Genomic DNA, 18823 nt, shown 5'->3' on the forward strand with positions numbered 1-18823 from the left:
TCACAGCCACTGCCAAACTGAGCAGGGGGAGGCAGAGTGTGCTTACTGGGGCTTCACAGGCTATAGTCGGGAGGATCCTGCATTACTAGATGGAATTCAAGAGTTTACAGTTTTATAACAAGTCTGTTTCCTGAATACTCGACAAAGGCAGTGCAGCAGCTATCAGCTATTTCTTTTTGCGCCCCATTCAAGGACATTGCCATGGACTGAGAGCTTCTACTAATCAGTGACAAAGTGTTAGTGAGCTGTATGGACACTGCGCTTGCACACAGGGGAGAGAGAGGTCCCGCTGCTGGAGATGTGTGAAGTGAAGAGGTAACCCATTTACTTAGTGCTAACTGGGCGTCTGTCTCCCTGCTTCTGTCGTGGCAGAGTTGACTGGGCTGTTAAACTGGCTGTAGGCCCCCAGCCTTATTTTAAAATGAGTGAAATATTGGATGCGGCAGAATGTTCATATCGTCTGCTTTCTTTTAATGGAATAATAAAACTTTCAGTATATAGGTAATAATAAACCATATAAATATTGTAGCTCAAATAATTAGTATTTGTTTCTATAGTTATTTGATTATTTCTAGAATGTACATGTAATTATTCCTTTTGGGTCTTCCATCAAAGCAGTAGGAATCTATAGTGTCTGTTACAGCAGCCTTGCACAGATAGGTAATAAACTGAATTGATGGATGCAATTAAAGGGCTTGCAGCTGAAGTCTTTCACTCTCCTTAGCGCGGACATGTGTTGACCTGTACTAATATTTACAGCCTGCACCACCGTGAGCAGCAGCATCAGCACATGCTGGAGACAGTGCTAATAGTATTGCTAAAGACCAGGGAAGCACAGCAAAGCAACGCCAACAACCATCTGAGACCGAGAGAAAATACATCCCATTGCTTAAATCCAACGTTGGGCTTCTGTTGACACTTCTGCTGTGTTCAATTTTTTTTTTTAAATTAACTAATTAATTAAGGACTTGCCTATATGGATGATGATAATAATAATAATAATAATAATAATAATAATAATAATAATAATAATAATAATAATAATAATAATAATAATAATAATGGCATGAGTTTCTACTAAATAATGCATTAAGAATTTTACAAACAGAAAACAACTACACACCCAGTGGAATGCACACGCTTAATTGGCTCAGAGATTGCCAGTGCAGGCATTCTGTTCCCAGCCTGACTCCCTGTGTAACTGCAGCTCTCATGGGTGCCTGTGCAGTCTCTCTCCTGGTTCCTGGGACAGTGGTGTGCTGAAGCAGGCCTGGCTCCAGTGATCTGAGTGAAGCTGCCAAGTCTTTGTAAATACTTCTAGCTGTAGTCACGTAAACGAGGCAGGCATGAGGTCCGTATTCAGAACATGGCTTGTTTCAGTCCACGTCTGTCAGCCCAAGTTGAGTTCTGAAGCTTTGTTTACACCTCATGAACCTCAACCCCCCTCCCCAGTCTAAATTAGGCTGCTCCAGGATAGCTGTGCTGTTTTTGGTTACAGCATGTTGTATTAGTTAGAAAACCACAGGCACACCAATAAATGCATTGTGGTCCTAGACCTTTACCTCACATACTAATGCTTTATGAATAGCCTTAATCTTTTGTGTTGAGATGAGGATAACTTGTGCATTAGGTAAAACAGTATATAATTTGTCTGTAAAATGGTGACTCTCTTTCCGTTCTAGTCCAAAACCATAACTTCATCTTCTTCCTAGTTAATTGAGGAGTAAAGCGTTAAAGCAGTGTGGTTTCAGTTATGCACGATTTCTGGGTTTGTTATTGCAAGTCCCAGCGCCACATCATCAGTAACATGTCTGCCTGGCTTCCTTTAACCCAGGACTCCTATTATATACACCCTGTGTGTGCCGGAGCGCAAGCAGCTGAAGACAGGGGTACACATGTGCATCACAGCCTGTGTGTGCCAGAGTGCAAGCAGCTGAAGACAGGGGTACACATGTGTATCACAGCCTGTGTGTGCCAGAGTGCAAGCAGCTGAAGACAGGGGTACACATGTGCATTACAGCCTGTGTGTGCCAGAGCGCAAGCAGCTGAAGACAGGGGTACACATGTGCATCACAGCCTGTGTGTGCCAGAGCGCAAGCAGCTGAAGACAGGGGTACACATGTGCATCACAGGGCTCCAGCACTCATACCAGCTACAGCACCAGGACCAGGTACACACACTCTTCAGGGTTATTTTAAAGGCTGTGTTTGTTAAAAAAAGCCCTTGGGCATCCATACAGGTCACATAGTTAAATACCTCCCAGTCTATACTATACCCCTGGCACTTCAATGCTGTGTGAACGGGTCACCTTTCTACTGCACATTAATGAATGAACCATTGATCTACTTGTCAACGCACGGCTCTACAAAAGTCATTTTTGTATTACTTTAGTATAAATATATGTTCATTTGGATTCATATGTTGTTTTTTTCTGACTTTATGTGAACGAAAAGACACACATTTGCCCGTTGTCCCATTGGAAATAGTGATATTTTGAAATATCACTGTCCTGGTCACAAAAGCAAAGTTTGTGGGGAATAATAGCCATTTTCTATACTTTTGAGGCATAAGCAATTACGAAATAACACACTACCCAGGAACAAAAAAAAAATTGTTACACTGTGTTATCTTAGGACCTGAAATTTTTCTTTTTTTATCTTATACCACAAGGAACAGAAGAACGGTGCATTGCAGATACAGTCTGTGCTCCCAGACATTAACTATTAATAAGTCAGGGAAACTGACAGAATGTTTATAGGGGACATCACTTGGTAATTAACAGTGTAGCGTCTTGGTATTATTAGAAAACCAAACCAGATTTTGCAGCTCGTCCAACAGGATATTGTGTTAAGCCTTCTTTACTTTCTATAAAACCTGCGATTTGTCTTTCTGTCATCGTGCAGATACAGTGGCTTGCGAAAGTATTGACCCCCCCCCTTGGGATTTTTCCTATTTTGTTGCCTTACAACCTGGAATTAAAATGGATTTTTTGGGGGGTTTGTATCATTTGATTTACACAACATGCCTACCACTTTGAAGATGCAAAATATTTTTTATTGTGAAACAAACAAGAAATAAGACAAAAAAACAGAAAACTTGAGCGTGCATAAGTATTCACCCCCCCCAAAGTCAATACTTTGTAGAGCCACCTTTTGCAGCAGTTACAGCTGCAAGTCTCGTGGGGTATGTATCTATAAGCTTGGCACATCTAGCCACTGAGATTTTTGCCCATTCTTCAAGGCAAAACTGCTCCAGCTCCTTCATGTTGGATGGGTTCCGCTGGTGTACAGCAATCTTTAAGTCATACCACAGATTCTCAATTGGATTGAGGTCTGGGCTTTGACTAGGCCATTCCAAGACATTTAAATGTTTCCCCTTAAACCACTTGAGTGTTGCTTTAACAGTATGCTTAGGGTCATTGTTCTGCTGGAAGGTGAACCTCCGTCCCAGTCTCAAATCTCTGGAAGACTGAAACAGGTTTCCCTCAAGAATTTCCCTGTATTTAGCGCCATCCATCATTCCTTCAATTCTGACCAATTTCCCAGTCCCTGCCGATGAAAAACATCCCCACAGCATGATGCTGCCACCACCATGCTTCACTGTAGGGATGGTGTTCTCGGGGTGATGAGAGGTGTTGGGTTTGCTCCAGACATAGCATTTTCCTTGATGACCAAAAAGCTAAATTTTAGTCTCATCTGACCAGAGTACCTTCTTCCATATGTTTGGGGAGTCTCCCACATGCCTTTTTGCGAACACCAAACGTGTTTGCTTATTTTTTTCTTTAAGCAATGGCTTTTTTCTGGCCACTCTTCCGTAAAGCCCAGCTCTGTGGAGTGTACGGCTTAAAGTGGTCCTATGGACAGATACTCCAATCTCCGCTGTGGAGCTTTGCAGCTCCTTCAGGGTTATCTTTGGTCTCTTTGTTGCCTCTCTGATTAATGCCCTCCTTGCCTGATCCGTGAGTTTTGGTGGGCGGCCCCTCTTGCCAGGTTTGTTGTGGTGCCATATTCTTTCCATTTTTTAATAATGGCTTTAATGTTGCTCCGTGGGATGTTCAAAGTTTCGGATATTTTTTATAACCCTGATCTGTACTTCTCCACAACTTTGTTCCTGACCTGCTTGGAGAGCTCCTTGGTCTTCATGGTGCTGCTTGCTTGGTGGTGCCCCTTGCTTAGTGGTGTTGCAGACTCTGGGACCTTTCAGAACAGGTGTATATATACTGAGATCGTGTGACAGATCACGTGACACTTAGATTGCACACAGATGGACTTTATTTAACTAATTATGTGACTTCTGAAGGTAACTGGTTGCACCAGATCTTATTTAGAGGCTTAATAGCAAAGGGGGTGAATACATATGCACGCACCACTTTTCCGTTATTTATTTTTTAGAATTTTTTGAAACAAGTTATTTTTTTCATTTCACTTCACCAATTTTGACTATTTTGTGTATGTCCATTACATGAAATCCAAATAAAAATCCATTTTAATTCCCGGTTGTAAGGCAACAAAATAGGAAAAATGCCCAGGGGTCAATACTTTCGCAAGCCACTGTACGCACCGATGTTTGAATGGACGAATGGTTTACAGGCTCTAAAGATTTACAGAGCTTCCTGATGTCAAGTCAGCCTGGATATTGTTATGCGCCTGGTTTTCCTAGCAACAAGATAAAGACAGAAACAGCGTTCCAGCTTGCTTTCTGGAGCACAGCCGCTCCTCCGAGCACTCCGGTCTTCGAGATGAGTCATGACTGTGTCAGGAAGCTAACAACAGAGCAGCACAGTGATAGGAATCGCCTAGAACATGAAAAGTGCAGCAAAATGTCCAGCCCCTGTGTGAACATCCCCCAGATGATGAATAGACCTGAGCCATTTCAGTCCCTGACTCCTGCTGGTCACCACTTCCAGCATTGAAAACAGCTGATTGACCAAAAGCTATTGCTGTCTCATCATCGCCTGACCTCTCAGCTCAAAGAAGGGTGTTGTACTTTTAGGAGCTGCGGTGTAGTTAAGTGTGATCATTTCCATTCTGTACTTCACATTAGCCCATCATACCTTCTTGACCTCGAAGTCTGTTTGAATCGTGTTCAAGCCAGCGAGGAACTGGAACGCAGGCCAGGGTAGTGCCTTTTTGTTTAGCCAAGGGCTCCCCTGCTGTCCTGCGAAACGTTCAGTCAGGGAAGCTGTTTTTGTCCTGGAAATAAACAGGAAGCTGTAAAAGACAAAGCTGGTGTTTCAGTGTATTGTGTGAGAGTTCCCGACTTGGACGGTGTTAGGAGTCTCAAGGGGGCTGAGACAAAGCAGACATGCACAGGAAATCCAGTCTGCACTCATCACACAGTTTCTCTTCTCTCTTCACAATCGAAGGTACTGCTGGCGTAGAATCATGAGAAAGGGGAAAGCCACAGTTTCTGCTGAGATAAAATGTAATTTTTTTTTTTTTTTTTTTTTTTAAATACTGTTTGAAAATAGCATTGGGGAGGAGAACTGCTTTATTCCTGCCATGTTGCTCACACTTGGCATTGGCCACACCTCTCTCTGGTCCAATCTAACCAATCCAGAAGCAAAAAGACAGTTGAAATACAGGACATTATAGATGCTCCTACAGCTCCTGGTATTGGCTAATACATTAAAGGTTGAAATAAGCCACTCAACCTGCCTTATCAAAATGTCCTGAAGATGATTTTTCCTATCCTTCCCCCTCCTCCTGTGTTCCCTCCTGGGTGGTCAATGGTCCACTATCACCTGGCCTTGGTTAACCTTTGACCAGTGTCAGAGGTCACACCTCTTCTGAGGATAGGCTTCCATGATGCCATACCAAACATGCCTACAGATCAAGCCAGCATTCTTTTCCCATTTCATAAAATGGCAAATGAAATACACAGTATTATTGAGGTGGACCGTCAATGGACTAGAAATAGAATTTTTAAATACCATAGTAAAACTTCAAGAAGGTTCAATTGAGACTGACCTCTTCTGTAAACCTACTGACATGCACCAGTATTTACACATGTCCTCTGCTCATCCAATACACACTAAAAGGGCAAGCCCAAAGGGGCTAGGAATAAGAATACGAAGAATATGCTCTAAAAAAAGTGACTGTGTAAAACAATGAAATGTATTAAAATCAAATCATAAAAAAGAGGATACAAAGAAAGAATTATAGAGACAGAGTTAAGAAAAGTGGATAAACTAAAAAGAGATGATCTTCTAGATTATAAAAATAGATATGAAAGGGTCAAAAGAGTCCCATTAGTAATGACTTACTCTAAACTTTTGCCCAATATTTCTAAGATAGTTTGGAAACACTTGTAGATTCTACATAATTCAGAAAAATTGAAAACAGCATTTCTTTAGGTCCCAGTTGTAGAATTCAAAAGAGAAGCTAACTTAGGTGATACTATAGTTCACAGTAAACATAAAAGAATAATTGACACAATAGGTTCTAAAAAATACTATAAAGGTTAAATTACCGCTACTTCCCCTGCCATCAGCCACCTCCCGGACCTTACCAGCCCGACTCCAGATACAGCCCGTCTCCCTTGACCGAAATGGACTGCCTATATATATATATATATATATATATATATATATATATATATATATATATATATATATATATATATATATATATATATATATATATATATCTTGCTGTAGATAACTGTAATCGTAGCTGTATTGGTTTTCATTCCTCGTCATGACAGTTTGTGTTAGGGGATCATTTACAAAGCTCCACATGCACAGCTGTTCTGTCAGAGTGCTCTTGCAACACTTAGACAACTCATGCAATTTATAGAGCTCTTAAACAAAAAGCTTGCGCATTTATGTCAAAGCCCCAGAGACATCCTGGCGCTCCACACAATGAGATCCACAGTGCGTGTGCATATGGCAGCCTGGGGGGGATATGCATATCACTGTGGAGGGTCAGACTGACCCTGGGGGTGCAACACAGCCATGGTGTTATTAATGGCAAACCGTCCTTAAAGGGCAATGATTTCTGCCTCAGATTAATGGATTTCATGAGAAACACGACACAGCTGATGTATTGTGAATCCCTCCTACTCTCCAACACTTTCCAAGGATTTCCAAGGGTGTGATTTTAGCCACATTCTGTATTTATGATTTCAGAACACTCCAGCGTCACCTCGCGCACTGCAACAAATTGACAGGAATTCCAAAACTATATGCAGATTTTACAGGGCCAACTATACATACAAACTTATCAAAGAATTTCAAGATTTAATATCAATAATATGTTACCAACTCATTTTCTAAGTGACTCCTCTCTCTCTCTCTCTGTAGGACTAACCTCGAGCAGTTGCCACTATGGGAGACTGGAGCTTGCTGGGGAAGTTGCTGGAGAGCGCGCAGGAGCACTCTACAGTGGTGGGGAAGGTGTGGCTGACGGTGCTCTTCATCTTTCGTATCCTGGTTCTGGGCACCGCTGCCGAGAAGGTGTGGGGGGACGAGCAGTCGGGCTTCACCTGTGACACCAAGCAGCCCGGCTGCCAGAACGTCTGCTACGACAAGACCTTCCCCATCTCACACATCCGCTTCTGGGTGCTGCAGATCATCTTCGTGTCCACCCCTACCCTCATCTACCTGGGGCACATCCTGCACCTGGTGCGCATGGAGGAGAAGCAGAAACAGAAGGAGAAGGAGAGGGCCTGCCATGCCGCCAACCACGGGGACAAGCAGCCCCTGCTGGAAGAGCCCAAAGACAAGAAGCCGCCTGTGAGGGACGAGCAGGGCAGGATCCGGATGCAAGGCGTCATCCTGCGGACCTACGTTTTTAATATCATTTTCAAAACCCTTTTTGAGGTGGGGTTTATAGTGGCTCAGTACTTGTTGTATGGGTTCCAGCTCGAGCCCCTCTACGCTTGCGACCGCTGGCCGTGCCCCAACACCGTGAACTGCTACATCTCGCGGCCCACCGAAAAGACTATCTTTATTGTCTTCATGCTCGCCGTGGCCTGCCTCTCATTGCTCCTCAACCTGGTGGAAATCTACCACTTGGGTTTCACAAAATGCAGGCAAGGGTTGAAAAACAGGACAGAGCTGGCATGTGAAGCGGGGTCTAAAACACCAAGTGAAGCAGCGGTGCCTTTTGGGTCAAATTACCCCTACTTCCCCAGTCATCAGCCACCTCCCGGACCCTACCAGCCCGGCTCCAGATACAGCCCGTCTCCCTTGACTGAAATGAACTCCGCCTATCACCCGTACAACAGCAAGGCTGCCTACAAGCAAAACAGAGACAACCTGGCCGTGGAGAGGAACGGCAAGCCAGAGGAAAGAGACCTGAAAGTAAAGAAAGGAACTCAGCCGCCAGTGGAGAAACAGCGCCTGCCCAGTCGATCCAGCAAACACAGCAACAGCAAGACCCGGTTGGACGATCTCAAAATCTAACCATATCTGGATTTATTAGGAAAGAAACTAAAAATCTAAACAGGTATTGTTTCAGATTTTTTATTTTTGGAATTCTCTGCCTGCAGAGGACCTGTTCGTTATAAGTCTCGTTGTGCATTATTTTTTTTCCCCTGATGTCATGGTACATGCAGTAAATGCACCTCCCATTACAAATAGAAAGCATTTGAAACTGTGCGTAGGCACGCAACAGACGTCAGCCTATCCCTTTTTTCTACCCAGAGATTTTTGTGGCTGGTCCCATCAAAGGCATCCTCCAGCCGTACCCCCAGGCTGTGGGTGTGCCAGGCTCTCGGGAAGACAACCAGATTCTTTTTCGTGGCGTGACTGTTTTTTGGAACATGTGTAAATGATTTAGGCTTTTAATTGAATATAAAGATTTGTGTATGACAAAACTACTTTTTTTTAAATCACATTTTCACAAAATATTAAAACTTGAAGAAAACCCAGAAGTGTAGGGATATTTTGATTTGTGCAGTTAAAAAACACTTTCAAAATGTGTAGATTTTCTGTATTAATCTGGAGGCAAACGGATATCATATACTCTGCATGATGGCAGAAAAAGGTTGTCAATTTGTCTTATGTTTTGCAGGTCCAGGCTGAATTTCTTATTATATTTAACCTAAAATACAACATGAATTCACAAAACACAGAGGGCAATATTCACACAGCATTTACCATCACAATACGTTGACACCTTCATGATAAAAAGCTTAATTAATATAGAACTAAATAACTCCGTTAGCCAGATCAGGACCATTCGCCTTTAATTAGTTGTTTCTTGCTGTTTCTTGATTTTCACTTAAATAATTGTGTAAACTTTGCATGGTGGTAAATGCGCTGTGAATATGATCCAGTGTCACTTAAGCATGGCGCCCACCATAGCACATTCAAAACTAAAATACACTGCAAACTAGCTGTTTTAAAAAGGTAGCTCTGTGTTTATAAACATACTTTAAAAAAATGAGTGCGTTTCAGGAATAAAGCATTCCGTTTCCAGCAGTCCCTAAGCAACAGAGTCAGTGTACCCTTCACTATTGCAGAACTCTAAAATACACAAAGACCTAAACAACTCCTCATACAACACTCAGCAAGAGTTTAACTGCTTGCATAAACCTTAGTGCCTAGCGCTCGTCTTGCAATAATTTCATAGATACGAGGCAGGCTCTTCAGCTATTTCAAATCTCTGTTGTAATTGCACCTTTCTGTCACCCCAGAAGTGGCGAGGGTGTTTATTTTAGGCTAGACTTAAGAAAAAAGAACCAATTTCCCTAAATGCAAACACAACACCCTAGCAAACACATGGTTAGACTGCTCTGGCTCGGTATCGACACTTGCTGGGAGACTGGTGCAGCTGTGTGGTCAGTACCAGCTGCATCCCATCAATGCCTGCTTCCGTGTCAGAGCAGCGTGCCACCAGCTTGTTAACTCTTTATAGCTGTATTCCTGGTCCGGATTTCCATCCCATTTCCATTTCCACTCCCTGTGAGTCTGGATACAAACAGAATGACTTAGACACCCAACAAGATTTAAACTGCTCCTACTTGCTACCCCCCCACCCCCCCTTGAGTTGTATTAAATGAGATTATTTTATATATAAATAAAATGACACACAGTCTGTATGTGGTAGTTCCTTCTCGTTTATAAAACACACAACACTTATAAAGCAACAGAACTTTATTATTCATTGTTAGGTTCTATAGACACGTGGCTAGTAGCTGTAACAATTCTTTTCACTGCAGGAGATGGCAGACAGAAATGTACACGAAACAGTTACTAAACATGTCAAGAGCCAAGACAGTTGACAATGCTATTATGGAGTTTTAAGCACAGAACTGTGCCTAAGAAATGCAAATTAAACGTTTGTTTTTACAGAATCAACCTTCTCGTCCGATGAAAACAATCACCAAATTCACAGTCACAAACAAACCTACAGTACACGTTTCAAAAGAGATCCATAGACTGACTGCTTTGAATTTGTAACAAATATATATTATATAATAAACAATAATAATAGACTTTCAATGCAAAAATGGTGATTAAATTTATATTTGTGCAACATTAAAAGAAAATAAACTCTCAGAAAGAGAAAAAAAAAAAATCATACCAGTTCAAAGCAGGTACCAAGTTACTTCAACTTTAATTTAATAGTAAAAGTACAACAAGATCAGTTGCTCTCCCTTCACTTAGATTACATATGTTCATTGCAAAGTGTATTGCCTGCGAGAGTGCAACATGTCATCTACACATTACAGGGCAGTACAGTATGTACACACGTGGTTCTGATGAAATTCCTTATTTAATAGTCACAGGATGCACGTGTCTCCACTATATCATCACAGTAGCTGAACAGATGCATTGGCAGAACAGAAGACTGAACCACATTCTAAACTTGGGCTTACAGTGTTAGCACCGCAAACAGACTCCAGCTTCTTACAGAATGCACACTGCGTTACTTTCCATTCTGCAGTTCCTAAACCATGTTCTGTCTCAATTCACCAAGCACTCTCACTACTCCAGTGCTTCCCCTGGCCCTGTGTGTCTGCCAACATGAATGTCAAACTTTAAGAACAATATTATTAAAAAAAGTTTAATTTACGGTTACTTGCGTTGACTACTTTCTGTACTCCAACAATTGTAAACAATGTAAATTGTGTAAAACCGTGTTCTTGTTTTGTGTTTAACTGATGTCACAGCAATTTTTTGAATGGCGTAAATGCATTCGCTACAGTTAATTGTAGTAAGAGAGTATGCAGTACCTGCCTCCCTGTCAAGATATTATCCTGCCAGACCTATTGCTCCTTTACTCTTGGCCAAGTGCCACCAGCACAGGTTTTCATCCCCCTAAATCTAACCAATCCTCTGTAACTAGTATTTCCAACATGGATATAGAAACGTTGCACATTTTGTGGATCATTTTTTGTTGACTTTACCAAATTAAAATGTTTTTAAAAAGCCAGGAATTGTTGCACTGCGATTTCAATAGTTTTAAATCCACAATAAACCCCACTCTGTCATTTGAAGGCACCCCTCATCTCTAACATAGAGCACTTTCGCCCTTTAACAAAACACCCTCAAACAAACTAAAATCAGCTACAGCAAATGAACATGTATGCAAGTCACAAGAATAGAACGCTAACAGCATGTTTCCAAACCTGTGTGGTCTTTAGCACAGTAACTATAAATACGGCTGCATGAGTGTACCCCGCACCATCACCCCCACACTTTAACATCACAGGAAGTGCTGCTCTCCAGCGGCTTTTCTCACTCTGAAGGAAGCAGGATCCAGATGTACACAGAAGTTAAGGCATACTCCAGTAAACTATAGGGGGATAAACGCTGAACTGTGCTGTCTGAGAATTATAAACCATGTACCAGTCACAAAACATTCTGCTTTTCTAAATATTGTGCTAGTTGGCCAAACTACTGTATAACACACACAGGGTGAAGAGGTGACTCACACTGGCTGGGGTGTATGGCCACAATGGGCAGCCAGGAGAGCAATCCACTCAAGTGTTATGGCTATCACTGCCTCCTTCAACAGAGTCGCTGTTTTTGACTTTGATTAGAGTTTCAGATATTACATACGAAAGCACGCTTGTCAGGGACGCCACTTACATTATAAATTACTGTATTAAAAAATAAATAAAGGAGGAAAGAGACGTGTTTTCTACGTAGCGCAGGTGTTTCAGCTCCTGTGTCTGTGCTGCTCCAAGACATTGAGGTGTGGCACTTAGTGTTCAGCTTCAATGTGTACCACAGTAAGAGCAAGAGGAAGACAGGCTGTATGGTGATGAAGCAAGGAGCAGTTCACTTCATATGATCTCAACGCATTGTTATCTGTGGACCGATTCCTTTGACATTCTGAATGTCAAATTTCTGTATTTACCAAATTCTCAAATTTCTGATTTAAAAATAACAAAAATTATATGTACAGTATATATATTTATATTACTATGGAAACACTATAGGATAATGAAGAAATGTAAAAGAATAAATAGAATAATTCAATTGAGCTCCACTACCAAACTTGTGGAGCAGTAACTTTCCATGTTTTTGTCATTTTTCCTTGTTTAGTACAAATGTAATATTTCATGAAACTGTACATTTCCCAAATTAAACAATGCCAAAACAGAACCAAAAAAAAAACATGTTAATAAACTTTGCAGCTTTACAAAGACCAACAGAAGAATAAAGAACAGAACACAGTTGGACATTGCCAACATTTGCAATGTGACACTGTAGCTTTCTCAAACTTTAAAACAGCTTATAAACCGCTTTATGACCGCTTCAAGCATTTCAGAAGACTTGTGTTTGACAGTTAACATATGAAGTGAAAGGTATAGCTCAGTGGTTAGAGGAGAGACTGTGCTGTGGAAGGCTTTGGTGGTCGAACACAAGCTCCACCCACCTCATTGTTGACCTCAACAGTGATGAGTTACCTGGCAGCCAATAAGGGAAGTTCAAGGGGCTGGCCACTCCTCCCTTTTACGCACCAATTCAATTTGTCACAATGCTTTTCACATAAGCCTTCAGTGGCTCTGGAAAGACTGTCCAACCATATATTTAGTATACAGTATATTAAGATCTCATGGAAGTGCTTTATAAACTCTGCACTACAAAAGCATACAGGTTGTGAAGTTTGGGATTGCATTGATTTTAACAGGGACATTCCTTTAGGTCCTGTAAGAATCCAGTCCGTTAATTCCAAATTATTACACAGCTAGTGTTCAAAATAAAAGGAGTAATTTGTTAGGGGACTGGTTGAGCTAGACAGGACAGAAAAAGAAAACGGACATAAGCTCACCAACAGCATTGGTGGGAGGTCAGTGAAACACACTGGGATAACATGGCACAAGATGAACAAGGAGTCCCTTAAACCTTATTAATACTTTGGATCGCACGCTGTACAATTCCCAACGCTAGTTACTAAACTATGACTTGCCAAACAAGCGAAGTGCAGCAATGCTGTTTCACCAAACACTGGTCTCCTGGGTATTTACAGGTCCTGAAGTACATTAAAAGAGGAGCCCCTCAAGCGATGTCATCCTCTAGCTCCTCCCCGGCGTGGTGGTCATCGTAGATTTCCTTCACCGCCAGGATCCTGTTCAGCATGCTCTCCAGCATGCTCCTGTCCATGGGGATGACGGAGTACCACAGAGGGCTCTCCGCGATGCACGAGCGCTCCGGCTGCAGATAGAACACGTCGTTCCTGCTCCTCATGTTCTCCGGGCTGAAGGAACAACAAGAGTTGGAGTTACAGCTGGTCCAGAATGCTTTTAAAAAGACTAAAAAACACAACAAGACTAGAACAAAACGCTTGGATAAAAGACATTGAAAAATAAGCCAATTAAAATGAAATCAAATAAGCCAACTCCCAGTCAATCAAAATTGCATTTAAAAAGCACCCTCCTGAACAGGCACCTCAGAAAGGCTGTTAAAAAATAAATAAAAAAAGTGAAAGAAAAGTGCAATCGTCAACCCCTTTCCCAAGTATATGGGAATCTTACTTGAAAGGTGGTTGAATGAGTGGCAGTCAGACAGTTACGATCACAAACACACACACACACACACACACTTTAGCGACACTCTGGACCTATTCCCAGGGTATAGCACACAAGCCATCCATTTTCTCCCCTGTCCCCCTGTTGGACAGCAGGTCCTGTCCTTACCATTTCGACAGGTAGAACTCAAAAAACTTCACTGGACATCTCAGCGGGTTCAGCCTGTTTTCCAGCTGCTCCAGAATTGTTCCTTCTTCCTCCCGTTTCCTCTTTCCCAGGCTGCTTTCTGCAGGGAAAAAAGTAAATGGAAATAAAAACTTTATATGAGAATTAAAAATAACTTATTTTTAAACTGGACACCAAGCCAAAAGACTTCTCTGCACTGCGATGTTTAACACGTTTTCAAAACGGTCATTCCTGGCTTAGCCTTTGGTCAATAAATGTTCGTTCTGACTGAAAACAGAAGTCGATGTATGCAGCAGACCATATGCATTCAGCAACTGTTTTGCCAGATCATTTGACTTATATCTCACATTCAAGCCCTCAATGAACACTGCCTCAACCTGTCTGTATACTGCAAGTGTGCGCTCTTTACTAAGAAACTTTTCTGGCAACATGAAGTCACATCTGTCTGTTAGAGAGAAACAAAAAAATAAATAAAATGCCGAAGGAACATCTGTGTAAGGTCACATTACTTGCAGGATGAAGAACGAATATGTTATTTATCATAAAGCTTTCATCCTCACTTCACAGTAGTGGCGCAAAGTATCAGATCATCTGCTTTCTGATCTTAGCTAGAGCAGTAATAGAGAGTGAACAGAGCAAAAGGGTTACATTTCACATACCACCTTTCAGCTCTCTCTCTCTGAACAACACTTCAGAGGTCTCCACACTAGGGTTATAAATAGAATGGAGACATGCTCAGAAAAGCACTCCAATATTGGGGGAAGGCAAAAAACGAGATTCCTCAACTGAAGAGACATCACTAATTCTTCAAGTAAGATCAAAGCAAATAACACGCTGACTTGAATGAGTCTGGTGTCTGAGTTTAGCTCAGGATGTCTAGGGAATGGCTGTGCTGCATGTAGGGGAAAACTAACCTACAGCATCACGCTGCTGCTTAAAATGTGGCATCCGTTTTCTTTTTAAAAATCACAAAATCAGGAGAAGCGGTCGACAAGATCCGTCCCTCCGGTGTCAGCGCTATTAAAAAGGAGGTTGATTAAAGAATGTGCCAAATGTCTTCAGCAGCTTAATCTAAAAGACGCGTGCAACGTGTGTATAGGACCCCCCTCAACTATTCCATAGCTGCAGGATCCATTACTTAGACACGCCTTGTGTTTAGCACTGGCAACTAACCTGACTGGAGCGCCCTTAATATTCGATCACAAAGTTAACAGCAAGAAGATACCGATGCACTAGTTTAGGTGCAAATGAAGTTTTAAAAAGCTTGCAGAATGCACCATCTGTGCAGGCAAGTCATAACTAACCAGTAAGAAAATATGTTCTAAATAAACCATGTTGTGCACCAAGATAATACTGAGCCGTGTGACTAGATTCCTGTAGTGATGAGCTCCACTACCCACTGCTTTTACAGTGACTGTCTACAGCTGTGGCCAAAAGTTTTGCATCACCCTGTAGAATACATTTTGCTTCATAAAAAGTAGAATGAAACCTGCTGCATAATGTTATTGAATATATAACATTATATTGAACTCCACACTGCTTAGTAGTTTTCCATATACTTAAAGTATACAGAAAATGAATAGTAAAGTTTGGGTCTGACTACCCCTTATAAGGTTCTTGCTAAATGTGGGCACCTGGGGTCTAATTCAATTAGACAATAACAAAAACATACCCTTAATAAACTTAATTGCTTACATTTGTCCATCACATAAAACATCTAAACTCCACCATAAGCTTCTGTCCAGCTATAAGAAATGAATTGGTTTGGGCCACAGACGGCCCCCGCCCCCTCTCCCCCCTCCTCAATTCCCTGAAAGGCATTGACAGCCTAAAGCAATCTCTCCCAGGGGATGCAGTGCAGTACCTCTGCCTTTCTTGCTGCGCACAGACGGCCAGTAGCGGATGCTGACTACCTTGCCCACGCCCCTGGGCATGGAGCACTTCCTGGACTGACGCACCACGTTGGTGAAGGACAGCTGCAGGTGCTCCTCCACCGTCCTCATGCCGAAGTACTTGGTGTTGAAGAACATCAGGGTGTTGAGCAGGACGAAGGGAGAGTACACCCCCAGCTGCTTGCAGTCCCACAGATGCTCCTCCTCCACCCGAGAGAGGATCGTACCTGGAAACACACGCCGGGGGGGGGGGGTCACAACTCAGCCAGGAACCCCCACGTCATTTTCTAAATCTCAAACACCTGGGCGAAAAGTCACTTCAGAGTGAAAAGCGTTCAGTGCTCAGTTGTGTTACACTTTTAAAAGACAGCATTTATCTAGAATATCACAGAAACGAGAACTCTGTTTATATCAACATGTCTTCTCTTCTTTCCCAGAATTAACTATTTTTCTTCTCAAATGCAATCCTTAATTGGCTAAATGTTTATTTCTGACTACTGGTGCAGCTACAAGCATAAGAAATTACATAAAGCATTTTCAACATGTCTTTCCACATCTTAATTGGTCTTGGTTGCATGCTTTGTAATATTTTATAGAAGCATTTCGGTCAGTTTCCTATACTAAAGTCATTTTTCCTGGGAATGTTCCCCATGCTATCGGCACAGTGTGCCAACATTCACTCCAACTGTGCTAGTATTACCAAACCCCAACCCTGCCTACCATACTGTACCGACCAAAAAAAAGTTTAATATTTAACATAATCTCTGAACATCAAAGGTTGAATACAGCAAATATGGGATGTTATTTAAAGCCACACCCAGCTGCTCCTCCCAAGCAATTCCTCATTCGTTCCAAGGGTTTTCTTTACAGTTTTGAGACGACAGCAGACTTTGTGTGCCTGGTATTTATTTCAGCATTAGTGTAAAGATAAGCCAGTGGTTCAGAACCCCAAGGATCAGAGGTTAATCCTGGGGGCACGAGGAAGGAGATTTTATAGCACTGAAATGTGCAGCGTCAGTGCTCCAAAATACATGATGCGCTTTAATATAGACTCAAAACATCAGCACCCCACGCCCTGGGAATATATTTAGATATTAGAGTTACAGAAAGAGGTTCAACAAGTAACCCAGCACAATCCATCTTCATCTCTCACGCACTTTCACTCCAGCCCTGACAGCCACCGACGCGGACAAGGTATCTAAAAAATGCGGTGCATTTGAAGTGCTGGAAATTAACCCTTCGGATCCCAGGACACCCAGGGACCCGTCTTGTAGATTCCTAGAACACCTGCATCCTTCAGGATATTCAGAGTCAAGAGCCACAGTCTTGCTGTTGTAGAGAAGGATACTGGCGAGGGTCAGTGTTCCCTGAGGGTTTCCGGAGAGCTACGATTCAGAGTTAATGGGGCTGTATTCATCTGATCTTAGTGTCGGATCTAAATCCTGCCGTCCTTTAAAAAAATCAATATAAAAAACTGACCCTTACTGCCACTTTCAATATGTTTACAGACGGAAATTCAGTAAAAAGGAACACACATGTATGGTTTGACTTTTCATTTTCATAAGAAAAATCTTTATTATCTCTATGGCGGTATTTAGATAGATTTTTGTCTTTGAAAGTTACTAAAAGGCTGATGCTCTGCCAGGTTTGAAAGCGTGCCACACAACGTACCAGTCGGGGATATCGCAGGCTGCCAGCCCTTTAACATCTTGTTAAGTTCTTGTACAAAAGTCAGATAGAACAAATCCGTGAAGATGTTGACCATTCGATTGTTCTCCAGAAGGTACTGCAAAATAATAAAAAATAAACAAATGATATACACTATGGAGATAAAGCAAGGTTATAAAAACAACACCTTGTCTGAAATACGAACAAAAAATATTGAAAACACACAGCCATCAGAAACCGGTCGTTTACTGTAAAGCACACTTAGTCCTTGTCCTTGAGCCTGCTTCTAGTTTGCAGTTTCCTGCAGCTTGAAAGAACTTTCCCATAAACCAGCAGATGCCAGGTGTGTAGAAACAGGAATCCCACAGCAATTAACTTAACCCTTTAGCACACTGTGGGAAGCAGAATGGGAGCGCTCTTTCACAGAAATCACACTGCATGATTCTCAAGGTCAACACCTCACCGCACTTAAATTGAATGAATAAATAAGTAGACACTTAGTCAGGAAATTAACGTTGAGCACCAGTGCATTGATGTGAGAAATATTCGAGCAGGCACAGTTATTATATTTTTTTTAAATATATCTATCTATCTATCTATCTATATATATATATATATAATTTTTTTTTTATGATGAATCCACATTTTAACGTCAGGATGAACAAACAGGAAGCCTGGGATTGTGGCATTTCAACACAGAGATTACAAGTAATTCCAGAACATAGAACACCAGACACACCATCTTACACACTTAGTACTGCTTGCCAGTGCCTCCTAGTGGCACGGCTTAGAAATTACAGCAGGGAAGCACTTTAGAATTGTCATAACTATTTCAACACCAAGTAACTCTGCTTTCCTGTAACTAATTCAACAGTTTGAGTGTCTTACATGAAAATAAGTCCTAATAATTGAAATTCTTGAAATAACTTATTTTACATTAGATATATATAATAGATATATATATATAGATATATAGAATAATTATATATATATATATATATATATATACATACATACACACACACACACACAGACACACTTTATTTTCCATCACAGCTAAACGGTGGGGCATAAAACACAAGAACCCCTTTGTTCTAAGAGTCCAAAAGTCTGACAAAACTGTGCAAAACCTATCCAAAGTTAGGCTT

The 18823-nt window shown here is 41.6% G+C and overlaps 2 protein-coding genes across 5 annotated transcripts in view; one reads left to right on the top strand and one right to left on the bottom strand.

The window, feature by feature from the left end:
* LOC121318950 (gap junction alpha-3 protein-like) lies at nucleotides 1-11024 on the top strand. The gene is made up of 2 exons (XM_041256174.1): nucleotides 1-315; nucleotides 7304-11024. The coding sequence occupies exon 2, from the start codon at nucleotides 7328-7330 to the stop codon at nucleotides 8405-8407; it is 1080 nt and encodes a 359-aa protein (XP_041112108.1). The 5' UTR covers nucleotides 1-315; nucleotides 7304-7327; the 3' UTR covers nucleotides 8408-11024.
* Nucleotides 10088-18823, bottom strand: part of LOC121318949 (zinc finger MYM-type protein 3-like) — a 22875-nt gene continuing 14139 nt past the window's right edge. For 3 of the 4 annotated variants that reach the window (XM_041256172.1, XM_041256170.1, XM_041256169.1), the window contains exons 22-25: nucleotides 17679-17793; nucleotides 15980-16234; nucleotides 14098-14215; nucleotides 10088-13658 (exon numbers count right to left, since the gene is read on the bottom strand). In XM_041256172.1, coding sequence (XP_041112106.1) covers nucleotides 13460-13658; nucleotides 14098-14215; nucleotides 15980-16234; nucleotides 17679-17793 — 687 coding nt within the window. In that variant the 3' untranslated portion in view covers nucleotides 10088-13459. Of the gene's footprint in view, nucleotides 13659-14097; nucleotides 14216-15979; nucleotides 16235-16872; nucleotides 17458-17678; nucleotides 17794-18823 lie in introns of those variants that run through there. The other variant, XM_041256173.1, reaches the window with a different exon arrangement.

The sequence above is a fragment of the Polyodon spathula genome, chromosome 7, assembly GCF_017654505.1.
Source record: "Polyodon spathula isolate WHYD16114869_AA chromosome 7, ASM1765450v1, whole genome shotgun sequence".
In the NCBI taxonomy this organism is placed as follows: Eukaryota; Metazoa; Chordata; class Actinopteri; order Acipenseriformes; family Polyodontidae; genus Polyodon; species Polyodon spathula.

Bases quoted from the DNA above. Each gene is read 5' to 3' on its own strand.
- LOC121318950 (XM_041256174.1), top strand. From the start codon at position 7,328: ATGGGAGACTGGAGCTTGCTGGGGAAGTTGCTGGAGAGCGCGCAGGAG.